Below are 18,090 nucleotides of genomic sequence, written 5' to 3'. Positions count from 1 at the left end.
TTCCTCTCCCTCTCCCTCCTCGCGAGCCCTTCGGTCAAACACGCACGATTCCTCCGAGAATCGAAGGCTGCCTCGAGAGAGATTGCCATATTTTTCCTCGGCTTGCAGACCATCGGACTCGCGACTTCCCTCGCGATCGCCTCGCTCGAGAACGTGACGGTAATTCAAGGCGCGAGAGCAAGCGATTGGATCGTTTAATTATCTTCCGGAAAGCGCGCGCGTGACGTTCTTCGGCCCTTCGTCGGGGATTTAATAACGCGCGGCGAGCCACGGAAGAAGGGGAGATGAAATCTATCTCTCTCGAGAAGGTTCACACGCGCGCCGGTTCCGACTCGGACGTCTCTCGCTGGAAAAATGCCGTACACGTCGCTGACATCGCGACCCACGTGTCCACCCACGGAGGGACGATGGGTTTCTTTCGTGGAGCCTCGCCGAAGGAATCCGCGCGGCGCGAAATTCGCTCGCGCTCACTCGCGTCGTTCTCCCTCGCACTTTAATACATTCGGCGGTTACAAGCAAGTTATGTCGGGCAATCATCGATAAACACGAGACCCGAGGATCGCCGGCGATTTCTTGGGCGGCGCAGATGGCGCGGTGCCTTTCCCAGAAGCGGTCGCTCCCGCTTCCTGGCCAGCGCGCCGTTTTGCGTTTCTGCATGTCTCAGGGGCGTACCCACCCCGCGGCTTCGTCCCCGCCGCCCTTCCTCCTTCTGATGAGGATACCTCTCTCTTCTAGCTCGTTTCCTCTCTCCCTCTCACTTCGTTTACTACTACTTTGAAGCTGGCTGCTCCTCTCTCTCTCTCTCTCTCTCTCTCTCTCTCTTCTTTCCTCCTCCCTCCTTTCTTTCTCTCTCGCTTGCTCGCTCGCTCGCTCTTTTCCGGCGCGCGTCTTCGCGCGTACGCGCCTTTGTTCCGGCGCGGGTCCTTTGTGAATTTCATAGTCAGCTGCACGAGATCGTGCCCCGCGGCCCCGTTTACGTTTTCTAGGATGCCGCGGCCCTCTATTTTTAGGCGCTACTCGCCGCCGTCGTCGTCGCCGAGAAGCCGGGCGCGCGACTCCGCACGTAAGGCGCGTAACTCTCTCTCTCTCTCTCTCTCTCTCTCTCGCGCGCGTGCGCGCTCGCTCGTATTTTCGACGCGCATTTCACGCCGAACTGACCGCATGATTCTCTCTCGCGAGTCCGAGTGACGCGTCGCGAAAACGCACAGTTCTCGTGATAGAAAAATAAATCATAACGACGCTCGGCCCGGGATAAGCGGTCGCGCGTCTGCCGAGCGACAAGAAAGAATAGACTATAAATATGCGATTTATTATTCAAGTCGCGGAGGGACATTCGGAACATCGGAGCACGAGGAGCCGTAGGGAGAGAGACAGACCTTCGACGATTCGGCGTTGAAGGAACAGAGAGAACGACATCTGCGCGTCGGCGGTGCTTTCGTACAAAATTATTTCGCCGGCGATCATTACGCCGGACGTCCCGTACATGCGCGCAACGGCCGCCGCCATTCACGCCCACGATTATTTATGCGTTGCATGTGGCCGCGTAACGATTTTTACGGCGGCGTAGCATGCGACTGGCTCGTTCGCTCGCTCGAGCGAACGAGCGAACGAGATCTCGGGGCCCGGCCGCCTGGTTTCTCCCGTGACACCTGAAACACGCGGGCAATCCTTTCGTTTTAGGAGCGCTCGAATGGGCGGTCTGGCGCTTTTTTCTCCCTTTCTTGCCCCGCCCGAACTGTGTTTCCGATTAATCTATATAATTTCACCTAATGACACCGTGTGTGTGTGTGTGTGTGTGTGTGTGTCACGCAACCCGGTGAATGGCCCGTTCAATTACGCTCGTAAAACGCAAACATGATTTCGGCCAATTCATCGCGCGCGACTGTGATTTAGCATAGAATCACGTTAGAAAATTGTTATCATTAGGCGCGTGCACGCGCGATCACGTCATCGTTCAAGAGCGATGATGTCACGGCGAGCAGTCGGGTCGCGCGCTTTCGGTGCCGCCAGGCCGTTTCTTTTTAATTAAACAAAGAAGAATCCTCATATACACACACACACATATCTATCGGGCTAACGAATGGCCTAATGGACGGAGAAACTAACGCGCGTTTCGTTCGGAAAGGACAAAACGTCATTGATAGAACGCGTACGCGCTTCCTCGGTCTTACAATGAGAGAACTTGCTACATCGAGATGAGCACCGACCACGGAGTCACGGTCGTATAGCGTCGTTAGCTAGTTCTCTAACGCTAATGACTCGGACAAAAAATTATTTCGTTTCTTCTCTCAAGGCTGCCATTATATGCGCGGCGCTTGAATCTAACATTAGTATTTTTTTCATACAAGACGCGCTTTTTCTTCCGCATCACGCAGAGTTTTCGGAAGCGCGCCATATATCGCGGCTTCAAAGATTTGGGTAGATACTTTTGCGCGTTGCCTTTGAGGCATGCATTTGCGCGTAAACAGTACAATGAACATTGCCGCAATTACGCACTAAATTCTTCTCACGGCATATTTCTCGAGCAACTTTGTGATATTCTATGAAATAGTCTGTTGTTGCAAATGAATATATTAGGTGTATAAATGAATAATCCAAAATTTTCAGCTAAAAATTCAAAGTTTATTTTAAAAGAAAGTCAAACAAATTTGTCAACCAAAGTTGTTTCCTATAACTTTAAGCCATCTTTCAGGCAGCTGATGAATTCCCATGTCGGAGAAATGTTGTATCTTTGGACACGATAAAGTCGTCAAGTCATTTTCGGATTTCATCCACTGATTCGAAATACGTATCGGACAAGGCATGTTGCACCGACCGGAACAAATGGTAATCGATAGGAGCTATATTTGGTGAATACGCCGGATGCTGCAAGACGTCCCAGCCAAGACTCATTATGATGTCTTTTGTCGTAGAAGCAATGTGCGGTTTAGCGTTATTACGCAACAATTTCACAGGACGTTCTCCTTTGCCACTATACGGGCGTTTCCGTTCTAATTCTTACTACAACGGGACTGCTTTGCTCTGCATTTATCCGTATTCGTGGTACTATTTCGTATAAACTTTTATCGCGCAATATGACGGATAACTGTACATGGGCAATATCAAAGTCAAAACAATTCGTTTGACTTGGCAATGTACTACCAGGTCGAAAGAATTGTAATGTGCTGAACAAACGTGATTTTAGAAGTTTTCGTGCGCTAACTTCTTAAAGAAGCATTTTTCACTCATATTTATAGGAAACTTTTTATTTAGAATCAAATTACTTATAAAATCTCAAAGTTTGGTTGGGACATTCGGAGCCTGAATATATATATATATATATATATATATATACAGGATGTCTCATTTTAAATCCCCCAGGCAAATATCTCGAAAAATATGAAAGATATGGAAAAATGTTTCAGATAAAGGTACTGGTCTCAAGGGGGACATAAAACAACTACATCAATTTGTTTACAGATGGCATCATTTTCGAGATATTCACTGATCATTACTTTTCTTAAATGGAAAGCCCACTTTCTTATTACACCATCTTTTTCTACCAATTAATTGGAATAATTTTTGTTTGAAACATTTTTTTATTTACTTAATATATTTTGAGATATTTGCCTGGATTTAAAATGGGACACTGTGTATATATATATATATATATCATATATATATATATATATCTTTTTATAGTTTGTTTTGTTGATTACTACGAAAAAGATCGCGTTTCTTGGTGCAGCAATATTTTCAAACATACACCGAAAATAGTTTCACGATAAGCGTGCGCGCGCGATCGGCCTCGCGCGCTCGCCGGCGACGGAGAGGCCGAGTCGCGGTCGCCGTAAATGGCACTTCGGGCGCGAGTTAATCAGGCTGGATGGGAAGTGTATTAAAGACCGCGGAGCGCAAGAAGATGACCTTGCACGCGCCGACAATCTTGGAGGCATTGGCCTAATGCTCCATCATGAGCCGTTCGCCGGCCCGAACTTTGTTTTCTTCTGGCCGAGGAGGGACCGAATGGCGAAGCGCGCGGCTGCGCAACAAACAAGAAACCAGCTCGCGCGTGTATGTGTACACTGTGTGATGCGTGAAAGAAAAAGAGGAGATGGTGGGTTGCGCAATCTGCATCTACGCTTCCTCCCACGAAGCTCCTGCCGCAGCGTGTATGTGCGGATCGCGCCTGATTTACCAGCGATATCGCTCAATCGGGTCATAAAAGAAACGAAAAAATGCCGTTCGAAATATTATTTATCTCCGTGTTCATTTGTTAACGTCATCTCCGAGATGCTCGTCGATCTCTCGGACCGTTTGACATTTGAAGCATTGCGTCATGTGAATAAAGTCTACATTTCCTCAGGAGATACAGAGAGTGATCGAGCGTACGCTTGGCTTTGATTCACCTACAGTTTAATTTGTCAAGTCGAAAAGCGACTATTTAATTTATCACTCGTACATTTGTCGCTTTAGGCAAAAACATACTAACAGTTCGAGAAAGAGAGAGAGAGAGAGAAAGAAAGGGGGGGAGAGAGAGAGGGAGAGGGAGAGAGAGAGAGAGAGAGAGAGAGAGAGAGAGAGAGAGAGAGAGAGAGAGAGAGAGAGAGAGAGAGAAGGGGAAATAGATGCCTGTTCTATTATAATTCGGAGAATATTCACGTGAAAACTGTGTCAAACAGCCGTAAGATGATCGTGATATGAGATTTGGTTATACGAAACGATTGTGTATATGCATGCCTATACTGAGAAAAAATTGTATTAAAATTAAACAAATATTTGTTCGAATACGACTGTGAATACATTTACTTAAATTAAACAATTCTTTTCTAAAATTCAAGAACAAAGTTTACATTCAGAACCTCAGTATTTCATTTTAGAAATTAGTCGCTTAATTCGAATAAATTTATTCACGGTCATATTTGAACAAAGATTTATTTAATTTTAATACAATTTTTTCTCAGTGTAGGCCTCAGTCATTACAATCATTTTATAGCTGTGTCGGACTATCAGGAGAAGAGACTAGTTTTCGGAATATTTTGGAGGTATGCTGAATGCGATACTATGATGTATGACAAGATACTGTGATTTCTCTCTCTTGAATCGCAAATGATTAGATTTTCATCGTAGAATCGCTCCCGCGCTTTAGAATGCGATGTGCAAAGGTCGCATTTGCAAATGCAAAGGGTCACATGCAATTTAAAACCACCTATGATTGGAAATTGAATCGGCGATGTGAAATCGTGTTATACGATATCCTCCGTTCGAATTCTTGTGAGAAATGGTTTTCGGCTAAATTTTTTCAGGATTTGCTGTATGATAATTCTTGTTGTGTAGATAAAAAATCAATGAATTCGAAGTCCAGTAATGAGCAGTTTCTGAGTTACAGCGGCTCATATTCGGGATTTTCATATCATTCGCGTATAGTGAGGGAACATGTTCATGTATAACGTATATATACATTCGAATGTGTGTGTGTGTGTGTGCGCGCGCGTTTGTGTGTAAACGCGTACGCATATATAATAGATAGATATATGTACAATATATTCTTGTAGACTTTGAAGCATTCTATGCTGGATGACTATACTAGGTTTTTCTTTTTATTATAATAAATAAATAATTCTCATTAAATATATAACTCTGTAGATCTCTTTAACTCTCTATCGTTACCCCTGCACTTTACGTACACGACTATCTTCGAACGAAATAATAATTGGCTAATACCGATGGTAACTAATAGTTGAGCATGGTAACTAAATATGATACACACAGCAAAATATATATGTATATGTATATGTGTATACAGGATGGGGCATTTATAATGACCAATTTTTTCGAAAACCAAGCGAGGTGTCAAAAAATATTTCAGACAGAAGTTTGTATGGTTTCAAAGGGGACACAAAACAACTATACCAGTTTGTTTACAGATGGCGCCACTTTCGAGATATTCATTGATCATTATATTATAGAAGCCCCAGTTTTTTCTCATATCATCCTTTTCTGTCAATTAATTTTAACGACTTTTGTCTGAAACATTGTTTTATTTGTCTAAAATTTGTTGACATATTTCAGGAAAACCTGGTAACTTTTTCAACATTTAACTTACGATATCTCGCTAACTATTCGCCGAAAGAAAAACTAGTATTAGACTTTTTCCTCTTGGATTTGGTCTGAAGAATATATTGTTACAATAGTGCTCCAATTTTCGTTAACTTATCGACTTTTAGAAATTTCAAAATCATCAACCGACCGTTGATTGTTACAAGACCGGATTAACGTTGCCGCGTAAACGTAGTCAATATCTTTCGTCACTATACTGCATGATGTACGAAAATTTCAACTTTGAGCCACTGTAATTTGGAAACTGTTCATTACAAGACTTCGAGCTCATCGACACTTTTGATCTACACAACAAGAACTATCATATAGCAAACCTCTAAAAAATTTGGGGTCCTTTCGACATGATATGTCGCGTTCATCACAATTCTCAGATAAGATCGTGATCTCACAAACTGCACATTTTAGCTCATTATCAACGCATCGTTTCTCACCTTTGACGTCACAATCCAACACAGTCACGACTGTGATTTCGAGTGTGTTATTTTCATACGTAACGTATCAAATGTCGTTTAAACACATTCAACAACGGTGTGAGATTTAAAAGGATAAGAGGCTAAGGCGAAGAAAGAAGCCTCAGCCAATGGCACGCTTGCAAATAACACACTCGGCTTTGCAATGCAAGAGCCTGTCGGCTCGACGAGTCTCGCCGGCGTACAAACGAACCCGTTGTGAAACGCTATGTATTTTCCCGCAGGTCAGAAGATGAAGTGCCCCTACTGCGAAAGACTGTACGGCTACGAGACGAACTTGCGTGCCCACATACGACAACGTCACCAGGGCATCAGGGTGCATTGTCCGCATTGTACACGCACCTTCACCAGGAATAACACCGTAAGACGGCACATCGCGCGAGAGCACAAGGACGAGGCGAAGACGGCCTTCAACCTGAAGGCATTTCAGCAGTCCAATCATTCGCTCTCGGACATTGTGCCGCAGTAACAACGTCTTCGGCGTCGCTGTCGTCTTCGTCGCCACCGCGGCCGTCGGTTGGTGCGTGCTACCGCCGGCCACCAGCGACAAACCCGTGTGTGAACAGCCGTGAGAGCTGTCCAGCGGGACCACCGGTCCACGGACAGTGCGAACGAGACGAGACGAGACGAGAGAGGAGAGGAGAGGCTGCAGTAGGTACCTTCGTTTCCCCTTTGTCGTCGTCAGCGAACGCCGTCCCGGTCCCTCGTCGTGAGGACGAGGGCTCTCTCCGTGCGCTCCCGTCGATGTTGAATGTCTCGCGCCACGAAGGAGGACGTTTGCCAAGATCAACGGACGAGATGGCTAGGATTAGATTAATAGAGGAGGCGCAGAGGCGCGAGAAACGAGCGCGGAGCACAATGCGCACAGAGCAGCGCCTCTCGGACACACGCTCGCGAAAAGACAACGCTACGAACCACAAAACTAGTCAATGAAAGTGCAACGGTCATGTAAGGTTTATTAACTAGAGCTTTTTAACGGGCGACAGAGAGAGAGAGAGAGAGAGAGAGAGAGAAAGTATAAAAGAGATAACGAATGAAGATAAAACGGGAAAGCGAGTACGCGCGTCAACAAAATCACATGTAACGCAGATCGGCGTCGAACGGAAATGCGCTCGCTAGCAACGAGCCGAAGATTTCGAAAGCGTGCGCGTTCGCTAAAACGTGTGTGCGAAATATACGATACGCATCCCGTCTGCTATTCTGAAGACGGCTCATTATATTCGGGACAAAATCCCCCTCGTAATCCCGCCTTTTTGGGGTACGCACGCAGGTTGTGTCCGAGCGCGACACACGAGATGTGCTGTCGATGGTGAGATCGACGTCGTTGCTGCGAACGCACGTATCCGAGGTCGCGGGTTCGCGCGCGAGCGCGTACCGCGCGATGCACGAAGGGCGTGCTGCGAGACAGAACAATGCAAACTCAGGTAAACTAACGTGGCACCAACAGCCGTCGTGGCTGACTTTTTGATAGTTTAACATTATATTACCATAGATCGATTTACTCGCCGTCGCGTTGAAACTGTTAACGCCGTTAACTGGTATGTGTTTCTGGTACTATTACGCTATACCACCATCACCACCACCACCAACATTAACACCAACACCAACACTACTACCATTACTACTACTATTACTATTACTATTGCTCTATCACTATCACTATTACGATACTGCTACTACAATTGCTACTACAACTACTATTACTACTACTATTATTACTACCACTACCACTAACACCGCCATTACCACCACTGTCACCGCTACTATTACTATCACTACCACCACCCTCAGCACCGCTACCATCACCATCATCGTTACTACTACTACTACTACTACTACTACTACTACTACTACTACTACTACTACTACTACTACTACTATTACTACTGCGACTGCTCTATCACTACTACTACTATCATACTACTACCACAACTATTGTTATTACTATTATTACTATTATTGCTACCACTAGTATCACTACCACCATCACTACCACTACCATTACCACCACCACCACCACCACCACCACCACCACCACCACCACCACCACCACCGCCACCACCACCACTACCACCATCACCATCACCACCACTACTACCACTACCACTACCACTATCACCATCACCAACACCACCATCACCACCACCACCATTACTACTATTACTATTACTACTACTACTACCACAATTACTACTATTGCTATCGCTGTTGAGCCTAGAATCATGTGACACTTGGGTAATATCAATACAACATTACACCATGCGTCCAATGCCAAACCAGACGCTTTCTCTTCTTCTTACTCTAGATAGCCTTCATTCAGTCACACTCACACAGAGACATATTTTACTGATACACAATCGTTGACAGAACCGACATCTTTCGTTTTCGTTTTTTTACATACGCGCAACATAATGAACGACCGACTTCTCTCTACCGATGTTAACGATGATCATCATCGCGGTGACACATATCCAAAGTCGCGCCGATACGAGACACCCCGACGACACACTCGCAACACTCACCTTTTGTACAGATACAATTTTATAGAACGTTTATGAGATTACTGCGATTCTAGAGCGGACGACAGTCGTGCGATTAGCCGCGGGAGTACGCCCAACTGGCCGTCGACACTTCTTGGCGAATGCGCGAGGAGGACGCGAGTCGAGACGTCGACAAGCAATAAATCGTCAATAATCGCTGCTTGTTAACAACGTTTCATGTCGACGTCGATTCAATGTAATCTTCTATCTTCTCTAACCGTGCGAGTACAAGCGACGCGACCGGAGTCCGTCAGTCATTTGGTCGCCACATACAACACACACACACACACACACACACACACACACACACACGCACACACACACACACACACACACAAAAGTACGCACACACGCATTCGCCATGGAAGTCTTGCGGCAGCGGCGGCCCCGCGGTCGAACGATCACTACCACTTTGTTACCTGTTTACAATGTTTAAATGCGGACTTTTGTCCGGAGCAATAGTCGCGTACCGATATAATAGAGTATAGCCATCGATCACGTGAGAAACAGTGAGCGCAGTTTGCGCGAAATAGTTGCTATCCCGGTTGTATAAGATGTGATCAATGCAATAGATTTTATTACACATTACCTATATATAGATATATATATAGAGAGATATACTCCTAGTCAGGATGGCACCCACGATATTACTTGTTACAGTATTTACACTCTTTATACAGATTATTCCTCCGTATTTCCGTTTATTCTTGTTCTTCCTTTTATTCTTTGCAGAAAGTTTAAATGGTTATTCTCACAACGATACGCCTACCGTAAGTTATCAATGAGAGACAATAGATAATAGAGCGAGAAAGAGAGCGAGAGAGAGAGAGAGAGAGAGAGAGAGAGAGAGAGAGAGAGAGAGAGAGAGAGAGGGGCGACAGAAAGATAATTACTTAGTATTTAAAAGCATTGTACGCGAGCTGGGGGATATCAATATAGTTAACGCGATTAGACGCTCAGAAGATACAACTTTACGTTTCTTTAGTTTTTTTTGTTTTTCTCCCTCCAGTGTTTTTCCAGTTATTTCCTTTTTTCTTTTTCGCCCCCCGCTTTGTATATTTTCTTGAATACCGTTCATCAATAATAACATGCCAAATATACACGTGTCGAACACTCGTCGCGCGTACGCGCGCATACTCTGCCAAAAGTATAACAGTACTACCTCATAGTTTTGCAATGCATCGCGTTTTATATACGCACACAATCATACCAACACACACACACACACACACACACACACATACACAGGAAACACAATAGCGATTAACGAACGATATGACGAAATCTGTACATTCCGTACAGCCGTTAGCGTTACTACTATTATTACTACTACTACCACTACTACCATTACTACCACTATTATTACTACCATTACTACTACCACTACTACTACTACTACTACTACTACTACTACTACTACTACTACTACTACTACTACTACTACTACTACTACTACTATTACTACTACTACTACTACTGCTACTGCTACTACTTGGTCCGGATAATGTCGGAACAGTTCTCCTGCCATTGCTGCCCTATTGCGCAGAGGGTAACGTAAGAGTAAAACCATCGATCTCGGAGCTGCCTGAGCGAATTCTCTCTCATTCCCCGCTCGATCAATCGCCCAGGCCCACGCACTATATACGTGTGCACTCCGCGAGCGAACACAGAATCATGTATTGCAGACCTGAGTAATCGAGTCTCAAGCTGATCGATGCTCATTTCCCGCGTCGTTATCTTTATCCTGCGCGGAATTCGCTAGGTACGGAGAGGCTCCGGGATTATCCTCGCGCGCGATGTCTGTCTATGTAAGCGTGTAAACAGCTCGGCATGATAACCGTAGTATTTTGATCTGTCGATTGCAGGCAATATTGATTTAGTATTTATTGGTTACTCGAAATAAAGGAAACGATCGTGTGAACGAAACGGTACACTTATCATAGTGGTGGCTTCGTACGTGTTGTTGCTTAGAAATTCGCATGACTGGAGAAAACCAGTAACCTCACTGCAAATTCGAGTGGCTTCTACGCACATAATGCGTGTGATTGCTGAAGCTTTCTCTACGCCTTTCTTGTCGCCGATTACATCACGTCATTTAATACATTTAAACGTGTCGAATGACGTGACTCAAAATGCTTCAGCCAATCACATGCTTATGCATGCACACTCGACCTTGTTTGTACTGAATGTCGCGGTTATCACGTCGTCGGTCTGCCCGCAAACAGAATCCGTTGTCCTCTGTCTTATTTGTTTTCTTTTTGTTTTCTTTCCTTTGTGGTCAACTACGCAGGCGTATTGCGAAATACGTACGTATAATTGTAAAACCGTAGCGAGGAGTATGTAAGCGAGCGAGCGAGCGAGCGAGCGAGCGAGCGTGCGTGCGTGCATGCGTGCGTGCATGCGTGCGTGCGTGCGTGCGCGCGTGCGTGCATATGCGTGAGTAGTCGTGGATGCGCGCGCGGAAACGGTCAAGGGTAGACAGGTGGATGATTAGTTTTAGGTTCGGGGAAGGGAAGAATGATGGTTGGGATGGAAGAGCCGCATTGCGATGACCGTAGATGAAATGACGATGCGTCGTCGTCGCTCACGTTTCTCGGACGCTGGGCAGAAGCGAGATGCGATGTTGTAAGTGGCGACATGAGCGAGTGGTGAAGAAAAAATCGCCGCGCAGAGCGAGAGCGAGATGCGAGATGAAAGTGGAGAAACACGAGAGAGGGAAAAATTCTTCGGGCGAAGGTGACACCGATTGTCTCGAGGGCGCACGAAGTTAATCGGGGATGGGGTTGATGATTGCTAGACGATGGAGATTATATAGTCATAGGGAAGTTAATTCCCGAGGGAGAGAGTGCCGCGGGAAAAGGATTTTCGAAGACGTTATGTGTCGTTTACGTATGTGATGATAGGAACATACACACACGCGCGTACACACATGTACATGTATACACACACACACACACACACATGCATAGAAAGAGGGAAAGGGACAGTGACCGGAGAGACACGTACCACGTGGACAACACATAAATACATGCCCATCGTGTAAATAGATACGCGATCGCGTTTTATGCCAAGTTATAAAATGAATCTTTTACTTAGTATATATATATATGTATATATACATGTGTATATGTATATGTATATATATACAAAAAATATATATATATATATTGTTTTCGGCTGTTCTGCTAAGCAGGAGCACAAGCGAGAGGAAGAAGGAGGGAGGGTGGGCGAGAGTTCGACGAGGAACGGATACCTTTAAGCGGTACAATGAATTAGAGTTAAGTTTAAGTAGAGAGGGGTGCGATTTAGTCGGCAGTGGAGCGGCGATCACTGAGAAGTTAGAGTAAAAATAACGTCGAACGGAAATCGGGACAGACGACGGTTAAAGCCAGGGTTTAATTGTTTTGTCATACTAAGAACTTAGAGCGCATACGTAGTAAAGGTATTTCACACTTACACGAGATACATACACACACGCACGCGTGCACGACATACAAACACATACGTACACGCAGTACACATTGAAAGAGCGACAAGGCAACGATACGGTGTCGAGGGTTACAAATTACGAGATAAAAAAAATTACACACGTACCTAAAAGATAATCAATGTAGAGTTAAAGTGAACTTTTAGAATTAGTCGTGTATCATCGCGGAGGAAAAACGTTGGCTACGTACGTTAAATATAAATCGAGCGACAGCGACCGCTGCGGGGGGTTTCCTCCAGAGGAATTGTTGTTTCTCTCTGGTGCAAATCTTGTCTCTCGCGGGCCGGGTCTTTTATCTCTCGCGTGTGAAGAGTGAAAGAAAAAGCAGAGGAAAAAAGAGAAGCGCGAAGCGCGCGCGACTTCTCTCTCGGTCGACTTTTCGTATCGTCGGATGAGAAACACGATTCCCGCCTCGACACACGAGCCCGACGTGTCAATTTGCTCAAAGAGTGTCGAGCGATACGCTTTTTCGGACGGCTGCAGAACGATCCATTTGTTTTCTGTCTTTTCCCCCTCTTCCTTTCTGCTTTTGCTTTCCTCCCTAGTCTTCTTTTCTTCGCCGCGCACACACACACACACACTGCTCAGATTTTTCCGCGTCTACTTCTCGGCGTCTTAACCGACAGGACGACCTTTACGATTAGCTATTACGGTCGATTCGTAATCTCTCGTGTTGTACGCGCAAAAGGACGCGCATCCGCGGTCACGGAAGTCGAAAGTACGGCGACGATCTCGTCGTCGAGGCTTTTCACGGTCGCCCGGTGTAAAAATTATACTTCGTCTATGTATATATATATATGTACACACGCAGAGACACTTCCTCGTACATATTCACACATACATTCACACAGCCATACCACACAGAGAAACACACGTACACGACACACTCGCGCGAGACACGTGTACGCGTGCGCGCGCGTACACGGAAGTATGTACCATTATTGTATCACGGCGTAGGATAAAATGTTGCATGTTGTTTCTATAATATGTGTTTTACGGATTGAGAATCCTTTATAGATGTCGTGTGTGACACAAAGGCTTTGACGAGAGACGAGGGTTTCACAGCGTAACTCGGTTCGGGCGCGCGCTTTCGAGAGAGAGAGAGAGAGAGAGAGAGAGAGAGAGGGTGAGAAGGGGAAACCATCGTTATCATTCGGTATCGCGTCGCGCAGGCAGCCAAACTTCGGGTTGTTTCAGGATGACAGAGAGAAGAGACTTGGCAGAGGGTGGAAAAAGGTTGGGGGGAGCGAAAGAGAGCGGCAAAAAGAAGGCTGCCCGCGAGAAAGGGCGGGAAAGGGAGGAGAATGCGAAGCAAAATCGATGTCATCACTGCACCTACACCGCGCGCAGAGAGTGTGCACTGGCAACTACTGTACCGTTTGCTCGTATAGTATATAATAGTACTATACCGTAGTTGATAATGATTACATAGTACATGTGTATCATGCACGCATAAACATATTTAAAAGACGACGAGGCAAAAGAAAAAACGAAAAAAAAGAACAAAAAGGAGAGGAAGCGAAAGAATGGGGGTGGGGTATATATGTGGAAAGAGAGAGATAGAGAGAGGGGGGAGGGGGAGGAGAGATAGCGAGAAAGCAAAGGGAGAAAAGGAAAAAAAAGAAGAAAAAAATGTAAAACAACACACGGCGTAGCGATGTCGCAGAGCGGGACCTCGAGTGTCCGGGGGACGAGCGGCTCGTTCCCCGGCCGCGACTTATAGTACAAAGTAAATATAATGTTAAGGGTTCAAATGGGAAAAGAAAAAAGCAGAACGTGGATTTGGTAAACTTACTGTAAACACACGCTATGAATCATATAGACGAGAACGAAGCAGAGCGGAGCACGGAGCAAGGAAGAGAGAGAGAGAGAGAGAGAGAGAGAGAGAGAGGGAGAGAAACGAGAAAAGAAGGAAGGAAAACAAATCACCGCGCGCTGCGTACCGCGGCCAGACGCGTCGAAGGCCGAGGAGCTCGCCGAGGATCCCGTTCCTTCCGCTTGGTCGGCCTCCGCTCACGGAGCCCAACGCGATCACGATGATGATTTCGCCCGTAACCGCAACGTACCTAGATCGATAGGGGATCCACGAGGGCGTCTTACCGGGTCAGCTCGAACGCTCGAGGAACTGTCGAGGCACCGTCCCGAAGTTCGGGACGCGAGGATGAGGGCGGATTTTCGCGACGATACGTTCCTCGAGCGGCCTCGAGCGGCGCGAGACGTCGTGCGTGTGCCTATCTCGTGCCCGCACCTTATCTTATCAACAATAAGACTGATCTTTCATCGTGGCGACGTAAACAACAACACTGCCACAGAGGCCGAGACACTGCGCGGGATTTCCGCGAGCGAGCCTCGCCGTCGACGCGTCTCACGGCCGCCGCAATAACGGATCACACAATACTTCGTCACGCACTAGTACAAATACTACCTCACACACGACATACAGGGTGCACAGAATGAAACTTACGAGAAAAAGAAAGTTTCTGTATATAACACAGTGAAGCGAGATAGTTTGCAAGATCGGATCGGCGTGTCGCGCCGCCGCCATCGTCGCTATCGTCGTTGCCGCCGCTGGCTCGTTTTCATGGAGCCTCGGAAGTTCGCTCGAAGAGCTGGACGACAGCTGGAATAAAACAGAAGGACGAAGACGAGCGGAGGAAGGACGAAAAGACGAAGGAGTTTAGAATCTCTCTATGTGCAAACGGTGACTGGCGGTGGGTGAACGGTGGATGGCGACGCGTCGCGCGTCCTTCTCTCAGGAATATGAAAACCAAGTACAAACTACAAAGTATAATAGTCGGTAAGGTTTTAAATAAACATAAATCAATGAATCAAGCGATGCAATAGTGTCGGCTGTATAATAGGGACTGCGTCGGTGTGTTCGTTCGTTAAGACCTTCTCTCCGACATCGCCGGGAGTGACGACTTTGATGACCGCCGCGAATCTTCGAAACGGAAATCACCGGTTTCTCCCCTCGCGATTTTCCCGCTCGACAACCTCCTGTGTGTGTATGTGTGTGTGTGTGTCAGCGCCATTATACATACATACGTACATACATATATATATATATATCCACACATATATATATATACACACGTATATATATATATATATATATATATAAAGGTATATATATATATGGATGTATATGTGTGTATGTATATATACACACATATATATGTACATATATATGTACATATATATATATATATATATATAGAGAGAGAGAGAGAGAGAGAGAGAGAGAGAGAGAGAGAGAAATAAATTATATAGCGGGTCCACGCGCTCTTTCGAGTTTCTTTTACGCGATTCTATATGTATCTTGCGATTGCACGCGTGAATATTGTTTTCGTCAGTATACATCTGTTCCACGTGGATTCGTGCCACGTTCGACGTCGTTGTTTTCTCCTTTCCTCTTGTGGCGATATATCGGTTAAACGGTCGTTTTCCGTCGGTCGGTTTCTCATCGGCCGCTTGTATCTTACCGAGTCGGATGATTTGTTTTTATACGATATATACGAACGTAATACGGCCGTATCTTTGGAAAAAACAAAAGGGAAAAATTCGGCACAATACAGACGCATGTTAAAGCTTCAGCTTGATTTTCATCTGCTCTTGGCTGGACTCGAGGATCACAGTCGGCTTGCGATCGCGATAGGATTCTCAGATTTTCATGTTTAACGAGCGACCGTCGGATTTTCATTCAGTTTCCCGACTTCTTCTTTCGTTCCCTCCGAAACAGGAGATACGCCACTGCCGGTGGCGGTGAAGTGCGAGTTTCTTCGCTCCTTCGTCGAACGTAAACATTCGTTTTTTCGTTCAGTAACAATACCGTTCGAAAAGAAATACTGATAAGACCTCTCATCGTGCTCACACACAAGCATACCATATACGCACATAATAAGACATATATGATAGGTATACGAAACCGCTTCTACCTCAGACACTCCGTATCTATATTTATAAATATAAATATATATATATATATGTATATATATATATGTATATATATATATATATATATATATCGATAGTTGTATGCGCATTATCTACGATTTCACCGGTTCCTCTGGTCTCGCGAAATATTATTTATGTTCTTCGTGTCCTATCATCGCCGTGTAATCGCGCCGAGCGAACTCGTAGGTGTGCCTCAGTGTACATGCACAGTGGACAAAACAGCACACAAATGAGATTTATACGTAAATAGACATTGCATATACGTGTATATATACATATATATATATATAAATATATATATATATATTTAAATATATATATATACACATATATATTTAAAGAGATAAAGAAGAGAGATAGAGAGAAATAGAGAAGAGAATAATATGCCCGTGTCAGACCCTCTACGAAATATATATATACATATATATGTACATATATATATATATATGTATATATGTATGTATTTATATATGTACCCCTTCCCTCTCCTTTACCCAAGTCTATGTAAATACAACCGTTTATATTTATTTATTTATGTTTCTATGCGCTGGACGCGTCTATGTTACACGCAATTGCAAATTAATCGATAATTATCCTTATTGATAAACGAGAGAATATAAAAACTCATTTTTCAATATAAATATATTATATATATATGAAGGAGTATATATATATATATATATATCTATATGCATATATATATATATATATGTACACACACATACACACACAGCATACATAGGTAGTTATATATCTAATATTAAGGATATACTTGTTTAGATCTTAAGTGACCCTTGTCGCGCGTCGTGGTCCCGCAATGCGACTGCACAACACTTTCCGAATGACTAAAAGGGGACTCTATAGCGAAATAAAACTAAAAAAAAAATACGAGAGAAAGGGAGAGAAAAAATGAGGAGGAAAACAAAAAATACGGCGCTTCATGCATCCGGTGACGCGGTGCACGTCCGGGCGAGCTTCTTCCGCTTTCAAGAGGACGGTGAGGGTGAAGGGGCCCTCACGTGCGCGTTTTGCGCAGCGGAGAAATGCTCGCGAGGCTTGTCTTGCGTCGGCGAGCGCTTCTCGAGAATTCCCGTCGCGCGCACTCGCCGCTGATGATTGCTACCGGGCGCTTAGCTAGCCTCGTTTTCTCCGCAGCTACGAGATATTCGTATGAGCCGCGAATTGGATTCAATCGAATTAAGTCGACTCAGCTGGCAGAGCCGATTCGCCCCGCAGATCAGCGCGAGTCGCGAGTCGCGGTTTCTCGAGTACTCTCTCGGATAGTCACGCCGGCACAGCGGGAACCTGACCTCGACCGAGACGAGACACCGTCGCGTTCGGCCGGGGACGTGCCGGGCAGCCGCACGATTTGCGGATCCACTTTTCGTTCGGCTCGTGCCACGTTGTTTTTGTTCGTACTAGACGCGCTTCTCGCGTGGATAGGAACCTGTCGTCGAGGAAGTCACCTCTGAGACGGGCGCGAGGCTCGCGGCGTGCGCCGCGAATACGTGGTTACCAATTTTGTTTTAAGTTGAAAGAT

General features: G+C 45.4%; 1 protein-coding gene across 1 annotated transcript in view; it reads left to right on the top strand.

Moving 5' to 3' along the window:
• chinmo (Chronologically inappropriate morphogenesis) overlaps nucleotides 1–7,585 on the top strand; it is an 81,196-nt gene extending 73,611 nt beyond the window's left edge. The window contains exon 7 of the mRNA XM_025300107.1: nucleotides 6,794–7,585. Coding sequence (XP_025155892.1) covers nucleotides 6,794–7,038 — 245 coding nt within the window. The 3' untranslated portion in view covers nucleotides 7,039–7,585. The remainder of the gene's footprint in view (nucleotides 1–6,793) is intronic.
• The last annotated feature ends 10,505 nt before the right edge of the window (nucleotides 7,586–18,090 follow it).

The sequence above is a fragment of the Harpegnathos saltator genome, unplaced genomic scaffold (genome assembly GCF_003227715.2).
Source record: "Harpegnathos saltator strain DR-91 unplaced genomic scaffold, Hsal_v8.6 scaffold33, whole genome shotgun sequence".
Lineage (NCBI taxonomy): Eukaryota > Metazoa > Arthropoda > Insecta > Hymenoptera > Formicidae > Harpegnathos > Harpegnathos saltator.
This window is presented reverse-complemented; position numbering and strand designations above follow the sequence as displayed.